The sequence below is a fragment of the Candoia aspera genome, chromosome 8 (genome assembly GCF_035149785.1).
Source record: "Candoia aspera isolate rCanAsp1 chromosome 8, rCanAsp1.hap2, whole genome shotgun sequence".
Classification (NCBI taxonomy): domain Eukaryota; kingdom Metazoa; phylum Chordata; class Lepidosauria; order Squamata; family Boidae; genus Candoia; species Candoia aspera.
The window spans coordinates 22,554,220-22,570,603 of NC_086160.1; the positions used below are offsets into that span (position 1 = coordinate 22,554,220).

Sequence of the window (16,384 nt, forward strand, 5' to 3'; positions counted from 1 at the left end):
ACTCCTATTCCGTAACAACCAAGCAAACTAAGACCTATCCTGATGCTGACTACTCTACTAACAAGGAGTTTCTTCAGAGGACAATTTATTCTAAAAAGTCTAACATGAGAATGTCTTGCACACAAGAAAGCACAAAGCCACTGGCTTCGGTTTCTAGCACAAAAACAATAGCTGGCATTAGAACTATTGTTCATCAAGGCCACAAGCAGTCTCAGAAACGTAGAGTTTCTACCCTGAAATTAACGCAGGCACAGAATGCATCTAGTAGTGTTCCTTGTCATACACAGCAAAAGCCTGAGCCTGTTGGTGCCTCAGCGGCTCCACGGAGGTCTGCCTCACCTGTCTGTAACCCCGTGCCTGAGATACACAAAGCATCTCTCTCCATTCAGATAGCTCCCATCCCTGATGGTAAAGCGGCGCCTGAATGCCAACATCATCCATCTAGATTTTCTCCAGACACTTCCAAGATGCCACCAGAAAATATGCAACAAATGTCTGATGCTCCGCCTGCACAATGCCATGTGGTACATTATGTTTATCTCTTTCTCTCTCTAATTTTAGATATTTCTTGTATCACCTAACTCTTTTCTCTTTAGCATACTCACCTGGTTCTGACAATGACCACAATTCCTGGGTAAAACTACCTGTCACAATAATGAAAAATCTGTCCAACTGTTTATAATTATAATTATTATTATTATTATTATTATTCATTCCAAATACATTTCCTGCCCATCTTAGTCCAAGGAAAGAAGAGAGTCAAAGAACATAAAATGTTTCAATCATATAGAGAGAACATTTTCCTGTGTTATAGACAGGGCAAAATTGTGATCAATAGAAAGGACACTCCATCAAAAAACAGATTATGTACTTTCTGATTGTCACTAATGGGCAGCACTGCCCATATTGAAAGGCTGTGCCCAGAATCAAAAGAGACATCTGTCGTCTCCTCTGCCTGTGTGGAAAGTTTTCACCTATCCCTTTCCCACATAGTTACAGTTGCATTCCAAAGTTAGGAGATACACCAATGCGGCATTTCATTAAGAACAAGGATTTAATGCTGAACTAGGAAATCACTGACTTTGTCCCATTTTAAGGAAATACTTGGCATGTGAGTATTCCAACAGCATTTCAGTTTTGCCGTGTAAGATGGCTGTGTTCTGTGTCTGCGCTATTAAAAAGGGACATTCTCAGGTTTCTCCTTTCATTGCACTGAAGTGACAGGAGAGAGGAGGAGGCAGGCACCCATACCTTTTTGACATATCTCTATAAGTTCTCAATTCTCCAGAGAAGGTTGTAAACTGAATAGTAATTTATGTATTGATTTTGAATGAAGAGGAATTAACTGTTAATAGCATACCAATGAATGTGAGCGTATCACTTGAGGCTGCTGTGGTAGTCATACTTCTTGGCAGAGAAGCACATTAAACAATTCCTATTTTTGCATCAATGAGAAAATACCAGACCAACCAATATAGTACATCTGACTAAAAGCAGGGTCATTATAAAAGTCCGGTAGTTGACTCCCTTCTTATTTTAAAATTGCTTTAACACTTTCTATTTAAAGTGTATTAATAACATCTGACTCCAAGGCTCACTATTTCTCTGAAGAATAATTCACTGTTGGATTGAAATAATACACAGAGCATTTTTGTGAACTAAGGAATTTAACTATCTCTGAGGCTGATTTTGAAGATTAATAGTTAATTAGTTATATGCCATTGAGTCAGGTTCAGTGCCTGGTAGCTGCATGTGTAAATGCTCACCATCTTGACCCTCTTTCGTAATAACTCACAGCTGTTCCAAGGTCATTCCAGTAGTCTCTTTGATCCTGTTCATTTATGTTATCTGTTGACTTCCCTTGTTCTTCTCTCAGTCTTCCAATCATAATAATTTTTTGAGTTTCTGCTCTCTAATTATCATACCACAAGAGCAGTCATTTGGTTCAAGGCTGACTGACTTGTTCTTCCTGAGGTCCACGCTGCCCTCAGCAACTGACTCCAGAGTCATAATTCATAAGTGCCCATCTTCTTTCTCCCATTCTTTCTTAAGTACCCAGCTTTCATATGTTGTAGCTGGAAAAACCATTCTTTCTAATCTTTCAACTAATCTTTTTTTGCAATTTAACTGTCTTTATCTTTCACGTTCTTATCTAAATTTCTCATTGCATTACTCCATAAGATTAATCTCTACTTTATATCTTTAGCATGTTTTCTATCTTGGTCTATACTTGAGCCCAAGAAAATAAAACTATCTATTATTGCTGTTTCTTTACAGACTAAACTTACCTGTTGTCTTCTTCATATTTAGTATTAACCCAGATTTTTTACTTTCCATTTTCACTTTCAGAATGAGCTCTTCTAAGTCTTCTTTACTTTCACCTGGCAGAGGTTCCCATCTCATAGGAAAGTCAATTTAGATCCCAGTCAAGCTGTTCAGGAAGGTGAAAGCAACTAAATTGATGTACCAATTGACAGAGGAATGTTTAAATGAGCAAGAAGGGATTAATTTAAGCAGAAGTTAAATTGAGCATTTTTCATTATGCTGCTCTATCTCTGAGAAACTGGCATGAATAAAATGCCACATTCTGTGGCACATGTGGTTAACCAAAAAAAGCAAGTGGGCATATTTTTACTTACATTCCCTGGAGACTTTCATTCCAGTCAAGAGCTACTTTTAGTGTTATTCAAATGTTGTCCAGGTTTGCAAAAACTTTTTTTCCCAGAAAGTCCTTAGTAAAACATAAAGTAAGGTCCAGTGCTACTAGAAGAATGGAAAAAAAAACAGGCTTCTTTCTCTTGCGTCACTCCTTGCATTCCCATTCTACTGCATAGAGTGGAATGGGTTTTAAGGCTTATTATCCATAATGGAGTGATAGGTCCCAGAAGACCAAAGGAACTCATAAAACTCATCAGAGGTCATTTCATGCAAGTTGCAGGAATCACTCATGCATATTTCTCCACTTCAGTACAATATGAATCACCACTTTCCAATTTCTGATGAAACAGGCTCAGCAATTGTGTCACCAAATCAAGCATAATATTCATTAAGAACTTCTCTGTTAAATTCCGTTCATTTTGATCAGATGGGCACATGACAAATTCTGATAATTTCAACATCATTTCAATAAAATTAAATAAGTGCCCAAGGTCATCCATCCATATGAGAGTTTGTCATTATTAAAATTTAGGCTTTTCGTGTGTTATATAGTATATGTGATATTTTTACATCCTGCTTTGGTTCAAAGATACTGAAGCAGAAATTATTGGTAGATATTAACAATATCTTCAGAGCAGGAGTCAAAAAAAGACAAAATGGCAGAAATGATTGTGTGGTTGCACTTGTATTCTTCATGTGAAAGGCGAAAATGTAGGGCATGATGTGTGTCACATATATAAATATGGGAAACAAAAGTTAGGAAACCATATAAATTAAGACCAAAGATAAATCTGGCAATAGTTTTAAATGAGTGCACAGAGAAGGAAGAAGTGCATATTGCTTTATGAGAAAGACGATCTGTACAATTCCTCATAAGAATATAATAATTTTGTATGTGTACAGCATGAACATTACTGATCGAATACTATGTATATGCTACTTTGAGTAACTAATGCTACAAACATAGATTCCTAAAAAGTGAATCACTGTTACAAGGTTATTACAATCAACTGGAGTTGTGTTTGGCATATTAACCAGAGCTGATAAAGGTCCTCCATGTCATCAAGATCCCTTAGACATCTAGTGACAATGCAGAGTCCAAGAATATCTCCAAACTATGTACCTCATCCTATAGAAGGGCAGTGCATTGCTTTAACAAGGAGGAAAAGCACTCTTAACTAGCAGTGCATTACTTAATCAGCAGCTAAACCACTCATAAATTGTCAGAATGGTTGAAAAGGAGACAGAACTGAATGGTTGAAAAGGAGACAACTTTCTTCTAAAGTTGTCTGTGGTTAGAGACCGAATGGTTGTCTCTGACCACAGCAAACCATTTAGACAGCCACTAAAGACCACAAACAACTTTAGAAGAATACTTAACTGGGTAGCTACTTGTAGGGAGGGGAATGTCGTAAGATAAGATGTCTTTCTGTCACAGAACCGCTATATTGTGTGAAGGAACTCATTTCAGTATTGGCTAATCCTAATAGTAGCTTGGGATATTTCTGAGGATATTGAGGTTTCTTCTACAACTATACTACGTATAGAGCCATGACAAGCAGTAGTGTTTTTGCAACAACCATTTGTATCTTTATTTTCTGCATTCCTGAGCTGCATTGTTCACTGGCCCCTATGCAATTTTTAACCCCCATGGTTAGCATGGAAGTCTCTGAGGCAGTTCTAAGGCTTATCATTGGCATGATTATTTAGATTTATGTGGGTAACATAGAGGAGGTACCGCTTCGATTTTTGATGTACAGTAAAAGAAGTGTCATTCAGCTGACGAAGTATTTCAGCTTCTAGGAAAAAACAACAGTAAAAAATGCAAGATATCTAACAGTTATCTAACAGTCACCATCACCAGTTATTTATATAGGCCATTTTTCCACTAGTCACTTAAAGTATCTTCAAAACATCCCCCAAATATTATGGAAGTGATATAAAGCCTGTCCTCGTTACTTTCATGCATTCTAATAAACAACCACATTTTTAAAAATTGAGCATAACTCTGAATAAGGTATTTTTACCCGTGTGTGTGTGTGTTAAAAGATGAACTTTGTGTGCTGTTTTGTTCTATGCATTAATTAACAAAAATCAGTTCACTTTCTTCATCTTAAATTCTTATTTATGTCTTGTTCCTCTGAAGCAAGGCCAGCAATGTGGTGTCATTATTTACCTTGCACTCTTTTGTGAACCTTACCTTAAAATTCAGAAATGCAGGAATAGATTCTTCATGCTCTGAATTAAGTTTTGGACTTCTGAGGCTATAATTTCACAAGCAGTAGTTTTACAGGGTGCTGTCTTTTTGATATACAAGACTTACGGCTTAAGGTGACTGTTACCTTACCTGTTCATGCAAAAATAATTTCCTATGGATATGATCCATGTTGTAAAATTCCAGTCATTGGATTTGGATAATATTTTTGTCCCAGAGATCTACACTGGCTGGTCAAGAGCTACATGAATACAAACCCCTCAGACACATTTAGGCTACAAAGCTTATTTTATGACACTTTTTTTCTACAGGACTCTTACTTTCTGTTCCTGCAGTTTGAATCTTGTTTCTTTCACTCCTTTCCTTGCTCACCTTTCCCTGTGGTCTATCCCACAATCAGAACAATTCATCACCTTTGTACCCTTCACTTCTCTCAATCTTTCATCATAAACAATCAAATCAATTGTTTGAAATTTATATTAATTCCTTTGACATGTATACATATGAGGATATGGATACTTAAACCACATATTTAAAACAGACTTTTTTCTAAACAGATACTCACTTGACACTGTTTTCATTCATATAGGAGTTTTCAAATGATGTAGTTATTTTTTTCTGTACTCTCTTGTCTCATTCCCTCCCATCAATTCATGTCACCTAACAAAATAATTTTCCCCTGCATCATATTCATTCAGAATGTTGCATAATTGCACACTCATATCTGATTCTTCCAATAAACATTCACTGGAGTATAATAAGCAACTATCACCAGCCTATAGACATTCTTTTATGTGCATCCATAGCAACCTAGATTACAGCAATTCATACTTTATGACATACATTTTAGCCCTTCTATTCATAATTAAACTCTGTTTCACTGCATGTATTCATCAACATTCCACAAAATCAGACCACCATTCAAATTTGTTACATGTTTCCCCTTTCTCTTAATTTCCCTTCATTTCTTTCATTAATTCATGGTTTTTACCATTTATTCCTCTTGCATTTCAGTCTCACTCTTCCATATGTTACATTCTTCACAATGTGTTGACCTCCACTATTCATTTTGGCTTTCATCAGTCAAGTTTTTTTTTTCCACATAGATAGAAGAAAGATGGACCAGGTTAATAGTCTATTTTATTCAAGCTGGGGCCTCCAAGCTAGAGACCATCTTGCAAACCAATATACTGTTACCTGCATCCAATGAACTAGCAGTATATGCAACATGCAAACCCAAATTCAGAATGTGCTCATAATTCCAAATTTTGCCTTCCCACTATAATGCTTTGAGCCAGCTATAGCATCTGTATCCATCTAGATGTTGCTGAGCTATAATTCCTAGCAACCTGAGCCACCATAGGTAGTGTTAAGAGGTTTTAGAATGTGGGGAATTGTAATTTAGTAATATTATAAGGCCATACCTTTGTGCTAATACTAAATTAATATTTGCTGTACATTGACCAATTCTGATATGAGAATATGTAGAGGGATAATTGATGTTTTATATTTTATAGAACATTATACCTAACAGCTTGTACTTCTTGAAACAATCGAACAGTTCTTAAATTTTGGGAACACATTACCACTAAAAATAAAGAGCAGTTTCCTATTGATTTATGTTTCATAGTATGTCAATAATAACTGAACAACTTCTTGGTGCTGGCAGCTACCAAGCAGGTCCTTCACCAGCCACTTCATCTATTACTTTAGTACTGAATCTGAGAATGAAAAATTAATACCAAAGTGTCAGTCTGTATATTCAGTCCCAGTGTAATATCTATTGTTTGATTGTATCATGTAAATTACAAGCCTTCACTATGGTGATGGCTTAGACCTTTAGGATTTTTCATTCCACCCTTTCAGTTTAATACTGGCTTCCAAAACTCTCTACATTTTCCTCAGACAAAACAGTGTACATACAAAAGGCAGATATTCAATGCACTATAATTATTTTGATGAGGCAAATATATGTATAGTAAACCTAGTAATCATATGCTAAGTATATATGGGCAGACCCTCCCCATCAATTTCTTCAGAGCAGAAGGCAAACTAAAAAAGTCCCTCTGCCATCCCTGTTTTCCATTTCCTTCCCAAAGTATTATTTCCTTTAGAAAGGCTGATGGCTTATTAGAGCAATTACTAAGGCTCAGTTCCCTCACTCTTACACAAATATTTTTCTGTTATAAAAATGCTTTTGTTTTATACCGGTTTTTGTTACCTGCACATCTATCCAATGTAAGCTGATTTTGAATCAAGTCCTATGGACTTCAGCAATCTTAGTCTCCTGTGGAAATTTGTATGAGTTAAGCAAGAAATTTAGGATTGGGACTTTTGCTCTTAGAAATCTATGTACTTCCAAAAAATTTATGTTTTAATAATGGGAAAGATTCCTACATGAAAGCTTTCAGCTAGTGGAAACAGTTTATCCCATGTTGTCTCCTTCCATGTAGTCTAAATAAGCTGTAAGCCCATTCCTCACTGTTGATTATTTGGTGAAAACGTTCCATGAGATGAAGGGGAAGTGAAATCCAATGGCTGGTCTTGCCCCTAGTGTTACAAGCATCCCTTTCTTCTTGCCTCCCTATCCAGATATTAAGATGGACTTTGAAGAGGAGAAACCTACATATGTGCACATGCTTCTCCCTGCCCCCCACCCCCATATATCCACATTCAGATGTCAGGAGGGGACTCAGTGGCACAAACTCATTCCCTCTTCATGGCATAAAGTTCTCCTATACATGGAAGGGTTGAGTATCATGATCTTTTTTGCCATTGGCTCTAGAAAAATAGCATGTAATTTGTACACTCTTAGTGCATACTGCTTCCATCCATTAAAACCATGATATCCTTTAGGAATTAGGGCTTGTTTCTGTATTTCTATCAAAAAAGCAGATGCAATTATGTGTTTTAAAAATGCCCCTCTAATTTTAGTGATAGATAAATAAAGCTTAATCAAACTTAATTCAAACAAAACTTCAAACAGTTTAAGCCTAGGAAACCAATATAAATGTTTATTTCAGTACACTGTAGTTTCTGGCGTTGCTTCTATTACTACTTGACAAATTCACTTAGTATGTTTTCCTTCTAAAATAAACTTTATTTTCTTTTCTACCTGATTTTTATTGTCAAAGCCTGAAAAAAAAAACCACACTCTGTGTGTGTCTTTTTTCTTTTGTATATTCTTGCACACAACAAAAAGAAAATGCTTTTTAAAATCAGTTTTAGTAATATGCTTTCTTACGTTGTGATTGTTTGTTTGTTTCTCAAAACTCAGCTTGGAAACCAGAAAGTGACTGCCAATGTGAAGGAGGTAAATGCTTCCCAGACACACAGACAAACTTCAGCTGAAGCTGCACCGTTGCCTCCCTCACCACCTCCTCCTCCCATGGTACCAGTTCACCAACCCTCCCTCTCACCTGACAGTGGGACCCATGCCACATCATTTTTTTTATTACCACGTGATGATTTTTGGCCGTCACACTTTCCTAGAACCCTGGCCCATTCACCATTCTCCTATGCATACCCTTTCCTAGCACCTGACAAGACTGAAACCGCCTCTATTCTGTCAGCCATGAGCGAGTTCTCCTCTCGGCCAGTGAGCGAGTTCTCCGTTGCCGTGCTAGACGAGCTACAGAACTGTAACTATGATCCTACTGACTGTCCTGAAATACCTTCCCCAACCTTGAGCCAGACGTCTGCTGCGTCTAATGGTACCACCTTAACCTCCACTGCTGCCAGCTCTCATGTAATTATCCTTCCTCTTTTCTCTTCCATTCTGTTCGACCAGGCTGTCAAGGTGGAAAAGAACTAGTTTTGGGCTGTCACCTCATTTAGTCGATGGGCATGCTGGTCATTGGTGGTATCTTGTCCTATAAAGATTTTCAGCCTTTTCCGTGCAACTGGGAATATGGTGGGAGGAAGGCAGTTCCAATAGTCAAAAGTGGTGATTTTAAAAATACCAGTGAAATAGAAAGCAGTCATTTCTTTCTCTAGTCAATTAGGACTGGAGGAGCAACCTGCATTGGCCTAGGGATTGCACTTTGTGTCCTGGCTAAGGCCCTGCAAGGGGCACAGCCAGTGACACCTTCCAAACTGGATGGTGCTGAAGTATTCAAAATTCAAGATTATTTCTGCATGTTGAGGTTTAAGGGAGTGTCAAAGAGCCTTAAGACACCATTTTGCCGTCAGTGGAGAAAACCATCCCCATTTGGGGGTAAGACTAAGGGATGAAAGTAAGGCACCCATTTGGCCCTTCAATCCTCCAAACACCTCAGGGCAAAACAGGGAAAAACAAAAGTTTTGTCCATTTTGTGGGCTCTGGGGAATGCTAAATGGGTCCTGACCATTGCAACAGGTCTTCAAATGCCCTTCAAATGTCTAGGCTATGATTCTAGTGAGTTATCATGATATTTGTAGCTCAGATTTATGGGTGGTTTGATCCAAAAAACTGGACAGTGTTCGTATTCCCAAGTTAGGGGTTCCTGAATCACTCTCTACATTTAAAATAATGTTTGGAATAATTTCCCAAGGGAGCTCATTATAGGCAATTATCAGCTCTTGTGGCAGTGATGGTGGTTGCTATGTTTTTACTAACACCGTTGCTATTGCATTTATGTGTGTGTGTGTGTTTGTGTATGCACATATACTCACACACATTCAGTTTTCTGCTTTTTACATTCCTTGGCTTTAAAAAAATTTTCTATTTGTAGATTACTTTTAACTAATTTTATTGATAGATGTCCTGGTAATAGCCATAATTAAGAATAACATATAAATTTTTTAATAAAAATATTTTTACAATTTTATAAAAATTTAACCTTCTGTGTAGAACTCCAGCTACCCTAATCCACCACTATGGGGCAAGGAGTTTGGGGATCAGATTTGGTGAAATAAACAGAAAACACACGTGATTTGTGCTTGCTTCCTCCCCACACAGGACTTCACAGTTATTATTTGGACCTTTCCTATCTGGGAAATGCATAAACTGACCTTCTGTCACTAGTGTGCTATCTCACTCTAACTTAACAGTTTGCAAAGATTGTATTTTGGTTGTAGCAGAAACGTGATTGAAGCTTAAAGCATACATGTGCACATGCACACATGTGTCAGTTTGTAACTTTAATACACTGCTTATTAGAAAAGAAAAAAGGAACTCACACAAACTCAGGCACCTTCCAGATGCAATGTTCCAGATGGAGCTCTCTGGCAGCCTTACTGTGAAACTTCTGGCTGTCTTGTAAACATGAGCTGATTAGCTTCCAAAATTAATCTGCTTGGATCCTGATCCAGGAAAGTACTGTGATTACAGTTTTGAGCAGTTCCTTTGAGCTGTGAGAGTGATTCTATTGATGGGATTTCCCACCACAGCCTTCATTCTGCTTCTGGATTCTTCACCCCCCTCCAAAACCCAAAGTATTCTGGCTTCTCATTCCTTCCCACACCCAACTTTCTTCCTTGCCATCTGAAAGTACAAAAATGGCCAGCTTGTTTTGCCCCCTCCCCCAAGTCATTAATCTTTTGGAGATTCACCGTTGGCTAGAAGAAGCAATAGGTGGTGCATGGAGGTGGGAACATCAATTGGGTCTCTTGCAAGAAATGATTACCAGGGGTGGGGGCATGCTCAGGGTCTGTGTAGAATGAGCCTTAGAGGTTTATCATTGCTCTCTGCATTTCGGTGTCTTTTTTTTCACTGCAACACACCCTTGCTCCAATTGCTCCAACTGTCCTGAATGAATCTAGTGATTATAATTTTTCAGTCCTCATATTAAACAGGAGTAGTGTTCAGAATATAAGCAAGGTTACAATAAGATGCTGGCTTATATGAACAGAATCCTTAGGCAAGTTGCAGATAAATGCGAAAGAAGTGAGAAACTACACACACACACACACACAGTACATACCGCTACAATGGAATTTAAAATGTTCTAAGAGTACACATATAACACAACATTGATATCTACTAGTTGTAATCACTGACTGCATGAAACTGCTTCTGAGTCAGTTTTTCCCCTGAACTGCCCTGTGGCCCTGTGTGTGTGTGTGTGTGTGTGTGTGTGTGTGACAGAAATATAATTTTACATTCCAGTTTCTACAGTACATATGAGTTCTTTTATTATATATTTTAAAATTCAAGGAAAGTAACAGACTAAAAGCCTAAATCCTTACATAAAAGCAAAAAACCCTAAACAGGTGATAATCACATTTGCCCTAATTATCAAACTGACAGAAAGAAGAGTCATATAGCCAATAAATGAATAAATAAAATTTGTGCTTAGAATCAGCAACCTGAGCATAGGATCCATTTATTCTTATTACCTGCAGGCATCCTGTATACTTTAGAGATGACGGCTGTGTAGCTGGAGTGCCTACACAGGGGTATTTGCAGGGTATGGTAAAAAAAAAAGTCATTATGGTGGCCATTATGGTTCAATCAAAGCTCCACCTGTTTTTTATGTTGCAATACACAAAACAGGAAGAACTTTGATCATCATGGCCACCATCCTGACTTTTTGACCATGACCACTCTTGCTTAATAAAACCAATTATTACAAAATGACAGCAGTTTACATTAATGAAAGTAAAAGAATATTAACCAAAGACTATAACATGATACAGAATCCCTGGAAGTTTTTAGGTTAGCCCAATATTTGTTGGACAACATCCATTGTTTACCAGAATAGTTGAGAGTAGAGGGAATTGCTTCCAATTAAGTACATTTACATTGGAAGAATTAATATCTTTATACATGCTGTAGTTCCTCCTTATTGTGTGTCACGTTACAAGTTCAATTCCATCCACGCAGATAGAAACCTGGAGAAGAACAAACTGACACATAACTCAAAGTAATCTTCCTTCAGTTCTTCCAGTTTTTGAAAAGGTTCTTCAGTGCCCAAAGCTTGTCTGAATTTTTTAAAAAATTAGCAACCCATTAAGTGTTGAAAAGGTTGCAGCAGTGTGATTGTAGTAAATGGAGCCATGACTAAAATGTTGGCATTCTTTCAAAAGAAGATAGGAATTATTGACCTAATTTAGCAGGTAGTGTGTAAAATCTTATAGAAGGGTACATATTGTTCATTGAATCAATATTCACTGATTTTTGTCACTTGAAGATTTTGTTATTTTTCTTGGCATATTTTGTGTTGGAGGACTCCAGGTGAATAGCAGTAAGAGTCAAGCATGGGGAAATGGACACAAACTAGATCTTCAGGGGAATGGAGAGAGCAATTTTGACTATCCTCTTCCTTTTGTAAGCAGTTGTGCAGATGCTGCTTTGAAAAGGCCTTTGTGAAAGCTAATATAATGTGATTAAGATGTTGTACTAAAAGTGAGAAGATCCAGGTTCAAGTCTGCTCTCAGCCATGGAAACTCGCAAAGAAACTATGGGCTAGTTGGTCCCTCTCAGACCAGACTCTCTTAAAGGTTCTTGCTGTAGGATAAAACAAAGGGAGATCCAATTCTTATATCATCTATCCCAAGCTCTTGGAGAAAAGTTAGTCTGTAAATATAACAAACTAATTTCCCTGTAATTCTAGCTGCCTTTTATAACAGGAATGATTATGGATTGTAGCTAAACACTGGAAAGCTGGCTCTTGTGATGAATTTTACCATTTTTTCCTTCATCTTTTATACTTGGATGGTAGAATTCAGACTTCAGTGATTCATTGCATATGACTGGATATGATTTTGGGATTTTGTTTTTGGTCTTTTTCCTCTCAGGCTCAGATAACAGTGAATGGGAATTCTAGTTTGGCAACCAGCCCAATGAGTTACTTCCAAAGGCCTTTCTCCCCTTCTTTGGCGTACTCTCCACCAGTCTCATTCAGTTCAAGCACCTCTCTCCTGCAACAGAGCAGGACAATGGGTGAGTTTGGCATTCATATAAAAATGACACTTTATTTAAGTCTGTGAGCATTATCCACTGATTAAGAGGGATGTAAGTTGAAATTGTCCCTGAATTCCAGCAGACAATATGCTTCATAATTCACTTTGTCGTAATAGATTCTAGCTCCTATTGTTGCTATTTTGCCATCACATGTACTGGTAATGGTAGCAGAAAAAACCCACATGCTGTCACTCTCTTCTTAGCTTCCAAAAGGCCTGGAAATACTGTCCTTCTGAATAGAAAACATGGCAGCAGGTTTTTGTGGCAGCCACCATGTTTTTCTACAAAAAAACCCTGGAAAGAATCTCTGTCCAGATCATTTGGAATTAAGAATATGTAAATTTGGTCAGGGAGAGTGGAAGTGTACTACTTGTATGAAACTTCTAAATAAACATTATACTGTATCCATGTCTCCACAGCATAAATTAAGATTATAGGTCCACATATTCTTTATGAATTCATAACAATTGTCCCAATATTTAAAAAAAAAATTCTTGAAGAATTGTGAGCAGGGTTAAATATTTCTTCATAAAGTTGAACCTAAATCAAGTGCAGTGTATTGTAGATTTTTAAAGTAAAGCTACTGAGTCCATGCCACATAATATTGCAATGTGGACTATGCAGGTTTACATTTCCAACAATTTCATTCTGTTTTGTCCTGTTCCACACAGTTTTTTTTAATATTCTCTCCATCAGTTGCAGTGCCCCATCCCCATTGAGCAGACTCTGCCATGGCAATGGTGTTTCCCCTCCTTTTTAAATTCTTTTAAAAATTATTATTATTTGGGAAATTTGTAGACCATTAGGTGGTATCCAGTCCAACTTTCACCTAAAACTCAGGTTTCTTCATAAACTTTTACCTCCCTTCATTCCTGGGAACATTTAAAAACAGTCCAGTTTACTCACACTTTGGGTCATTCATCACTGCAAAATTAAAATGCTCTCCCTCCATCCCTGAGCCAGCAGAAAACCATACCGGCATAAAATTTGGCATTTGCCTCTACTGCCATTGTTCCCAATCATTGTCACTCACTTTCCTTCCTTCCAAAGTAATTGGGGACAAAATTTACCCAATTTATACACCTTGACGCTGTTCTTCAATGGAGTTGGAGAAGGGAGAAAATACTTTAATATGGTTGTAAGTAATGGCAGATTAAGCCTGTTTCGCTTGTGGGCTAGAGAAGAGATGAAGGCAGTGTCTGGGGGAAAAGCGAAAAAAAGTAAGAAGTGACCAGGGCATGTTTGTGCCATGCAAGAGCAAATGAGAACATGATCAAAGAGAATCTTCTTCTCACCTTTTAATATCTCTCTGACTCTTTGTGTTCCATCTGCTGCCATCCATGTTCTCTTCCACTCAATTGTCAGTTTTTATCCTCTAAATCGATATTCTACATCACTGAATCACTGATGTTATATTTGAGGGCCTGATGCCATTTTTTTGTTTTAATCTGGCACTCCCTTTTGTGCATTATAATTTAGAGCTTGAATGTGGCACAGAATATTTGAATACATACAGTCAAAAATGTATTACAGACTGAATGAAAGGTTCCTAAATAATCTTCCAGTTATAAGTAAAGTTTCTGAGAAGTTCTTTTTTCCTGCTACAGCCATAATAAGGAGAAGGATTAAGTTCTCCCCTCAGTTTCCAAAAGTCCCTTGTCAATCTCCCTGCAGATTATATTTACAAATTGAAGCAATTATATTTACATTTTTTAAAAAGCCTACAGATGATGTTGTGTCTAGTTATGCCTTAAAATCTCATGATAAAGGCAGGCAGTTTTTGCCATTCTTGGGCTGTAGAAACACATTCCTTTTTTTTTTCTAAATTTAGTATTATGCATATTTGGAGAAAAGCCCAGATATCTAGATATTTTATACACACTAAACCACCTTACCATATATGCTCCTAGCTAGATTTATTTATAGATTTGCAAATTTAAACAAACAAGAAAAGAGCTGATGTCAAATATTAATAGCCCTACAATTCATTTAATAGTTCAGCTAAAAACATTAATTAAATATTACATACTTCAGACCAGGAAAATAGCTTAAATTTGCTCTAGAACCATGAGTGATGTTGCAGTGGATAAACAAGATATTCAGATTTCAAAAAGTTTATAACAGTGACACAATTAAATCTAAACATTAACAAAACTCTGCCATGGCTGATTGGTCTTAGTCTTTCTCATCTGTAAAATGGGAATGTTGAGATATTGCCTTTGATCAAATCTGCTCTGCAATTTTGAAAATTTTCTGTGAAAATATCTGACTTATAAGAACTCAGATTTAATTTTGTATTTTAAAAAATTAATTAGATAGATGATAGATAGATAGATGAAAGAAAGAAAAGAAAAAAGAAAGAAAGGGGAGGGGAGGGGAGGGGAGGGGAGAGTGTGGAGTGCATGAATACATAACTTTATTGCCTTCCCTATTATTTTGAATCTTACTCTTATAAGAGTACTAAGAGGAACCCGAGGTTCTGGTAAAAAATGAAGTGGATTCTATATGCCCCTGTTTTGCCTACCAGGTCCTAAACTTTGTTCTGCTTCTGTACCCCATTCTAATCTGGTACATGAAATATAAATTATGGATATTGCCTCTGGTTAAAAAAAAGTGATACTGGAAAGTCTCATTGCCCAGTGATAACCTCTTAGAATTTGAATCTGAGTGGTTACTGCATTTTCCTCTTCCATCTTGATTCCCCATAGAAATTAATGGAATCTAAGTTTGACACAGTGCTGTGATAGATGGTGGAAGCCAGCAAGCAACAAGCATCCACTGTAAGCCTTGAAATTCAGGGCAAAGTCTGCTAAAACATATGAAAGGTGGGAAGAAGATGTAACAGATTTAACTATTACAGAGATAAGAGAGAACTGTGCTTTCACATAAGAAGAGAGCCATTAACTGTTTCATATGATTTCATGCCCATTTGAAATCAGGATTCTAGTCTAGTCATGCTTAAGTTAGAGGCATCTGCTGAGGTCAAGCCTAGCAGCCCAGTTAAGCTGTGTAAAATTGGGGATTGGAAAGCCACAGCCTTGTCCTGGTCTTCTTCTCCTAAGGAATCTGGAAGTCCCCAATCCAGTCCTTATAGCTGCCAGAGGGAGAAATCACAGTAATCTGTTTTGATGGTTAGAAATCATTTTAATCATGTTCTTCAGGACAAATGTTTTCAGATTAGCTAATAGCTTTGACTAGTTGAGAGCTAGTGTTTGAACCTGGAACTGCAGTCCTAATAAGGTTCCGTTAATGAAAACCTTGGGCAGTAAAGTCTTGGTCAGACGTTCCTTGAACCTTTCCTGTTACCTGAAAAGATGGGATCCATTATACCTTCAGGGACATTTATCCCAAAAAACACCTTTTGTCATAGTTATGTATTTCTATTGTCATAGCAACAATACTCCCTTTACCTAGCTCCCATTTGTCTAGAATTTGTGCTGGGTCTGCTTGGCTTGGACCTAATCATTGGACCTAAACTATGATTTATGGATTAGAACTTAGCCAGTTGTGCATCGTTCAGAGATTTATGATAAGCCATGGGTGTGTGAACTTAGGGCTACCAGTTTGGGGATGCAGAAATCTGGATGACCACAAGATGGCGACAAGAAGTTAGAGAATATTATCTC

General features: G+C 37.3%; 1 protein-coding gene across 5 annotated transcripts in view; it reads left to right on the forward strand.

Moving 5' to 3' along the window:
- The window catches only part of SORBS2 (sorbin and SH3 domain containing 2), a 178,954-nt gene that overhangs the window by 96,502 nt on the left and 66,068 nt on the right, over nt 1-16,384 (forward strand). For 4 of the 5 annotated variants that reach the window (XM_063310542.1, XM_063310540.1, XM_063310544.1 and 1 more), the window contains exon 7: nt 12,593-12,737. In XM_063310542.1, the coding sequence (XP_063166612.1) occupies nt 12,593-12,737 (145 nt within the window). Of the gene's footprint in view, nt 1-8,167; nt 8,622-12,592; nt 12,738-16,384 lie in introns of those variants that run through there. The other variant, XM_063310541.1, reaches the window with a different exon arrangement.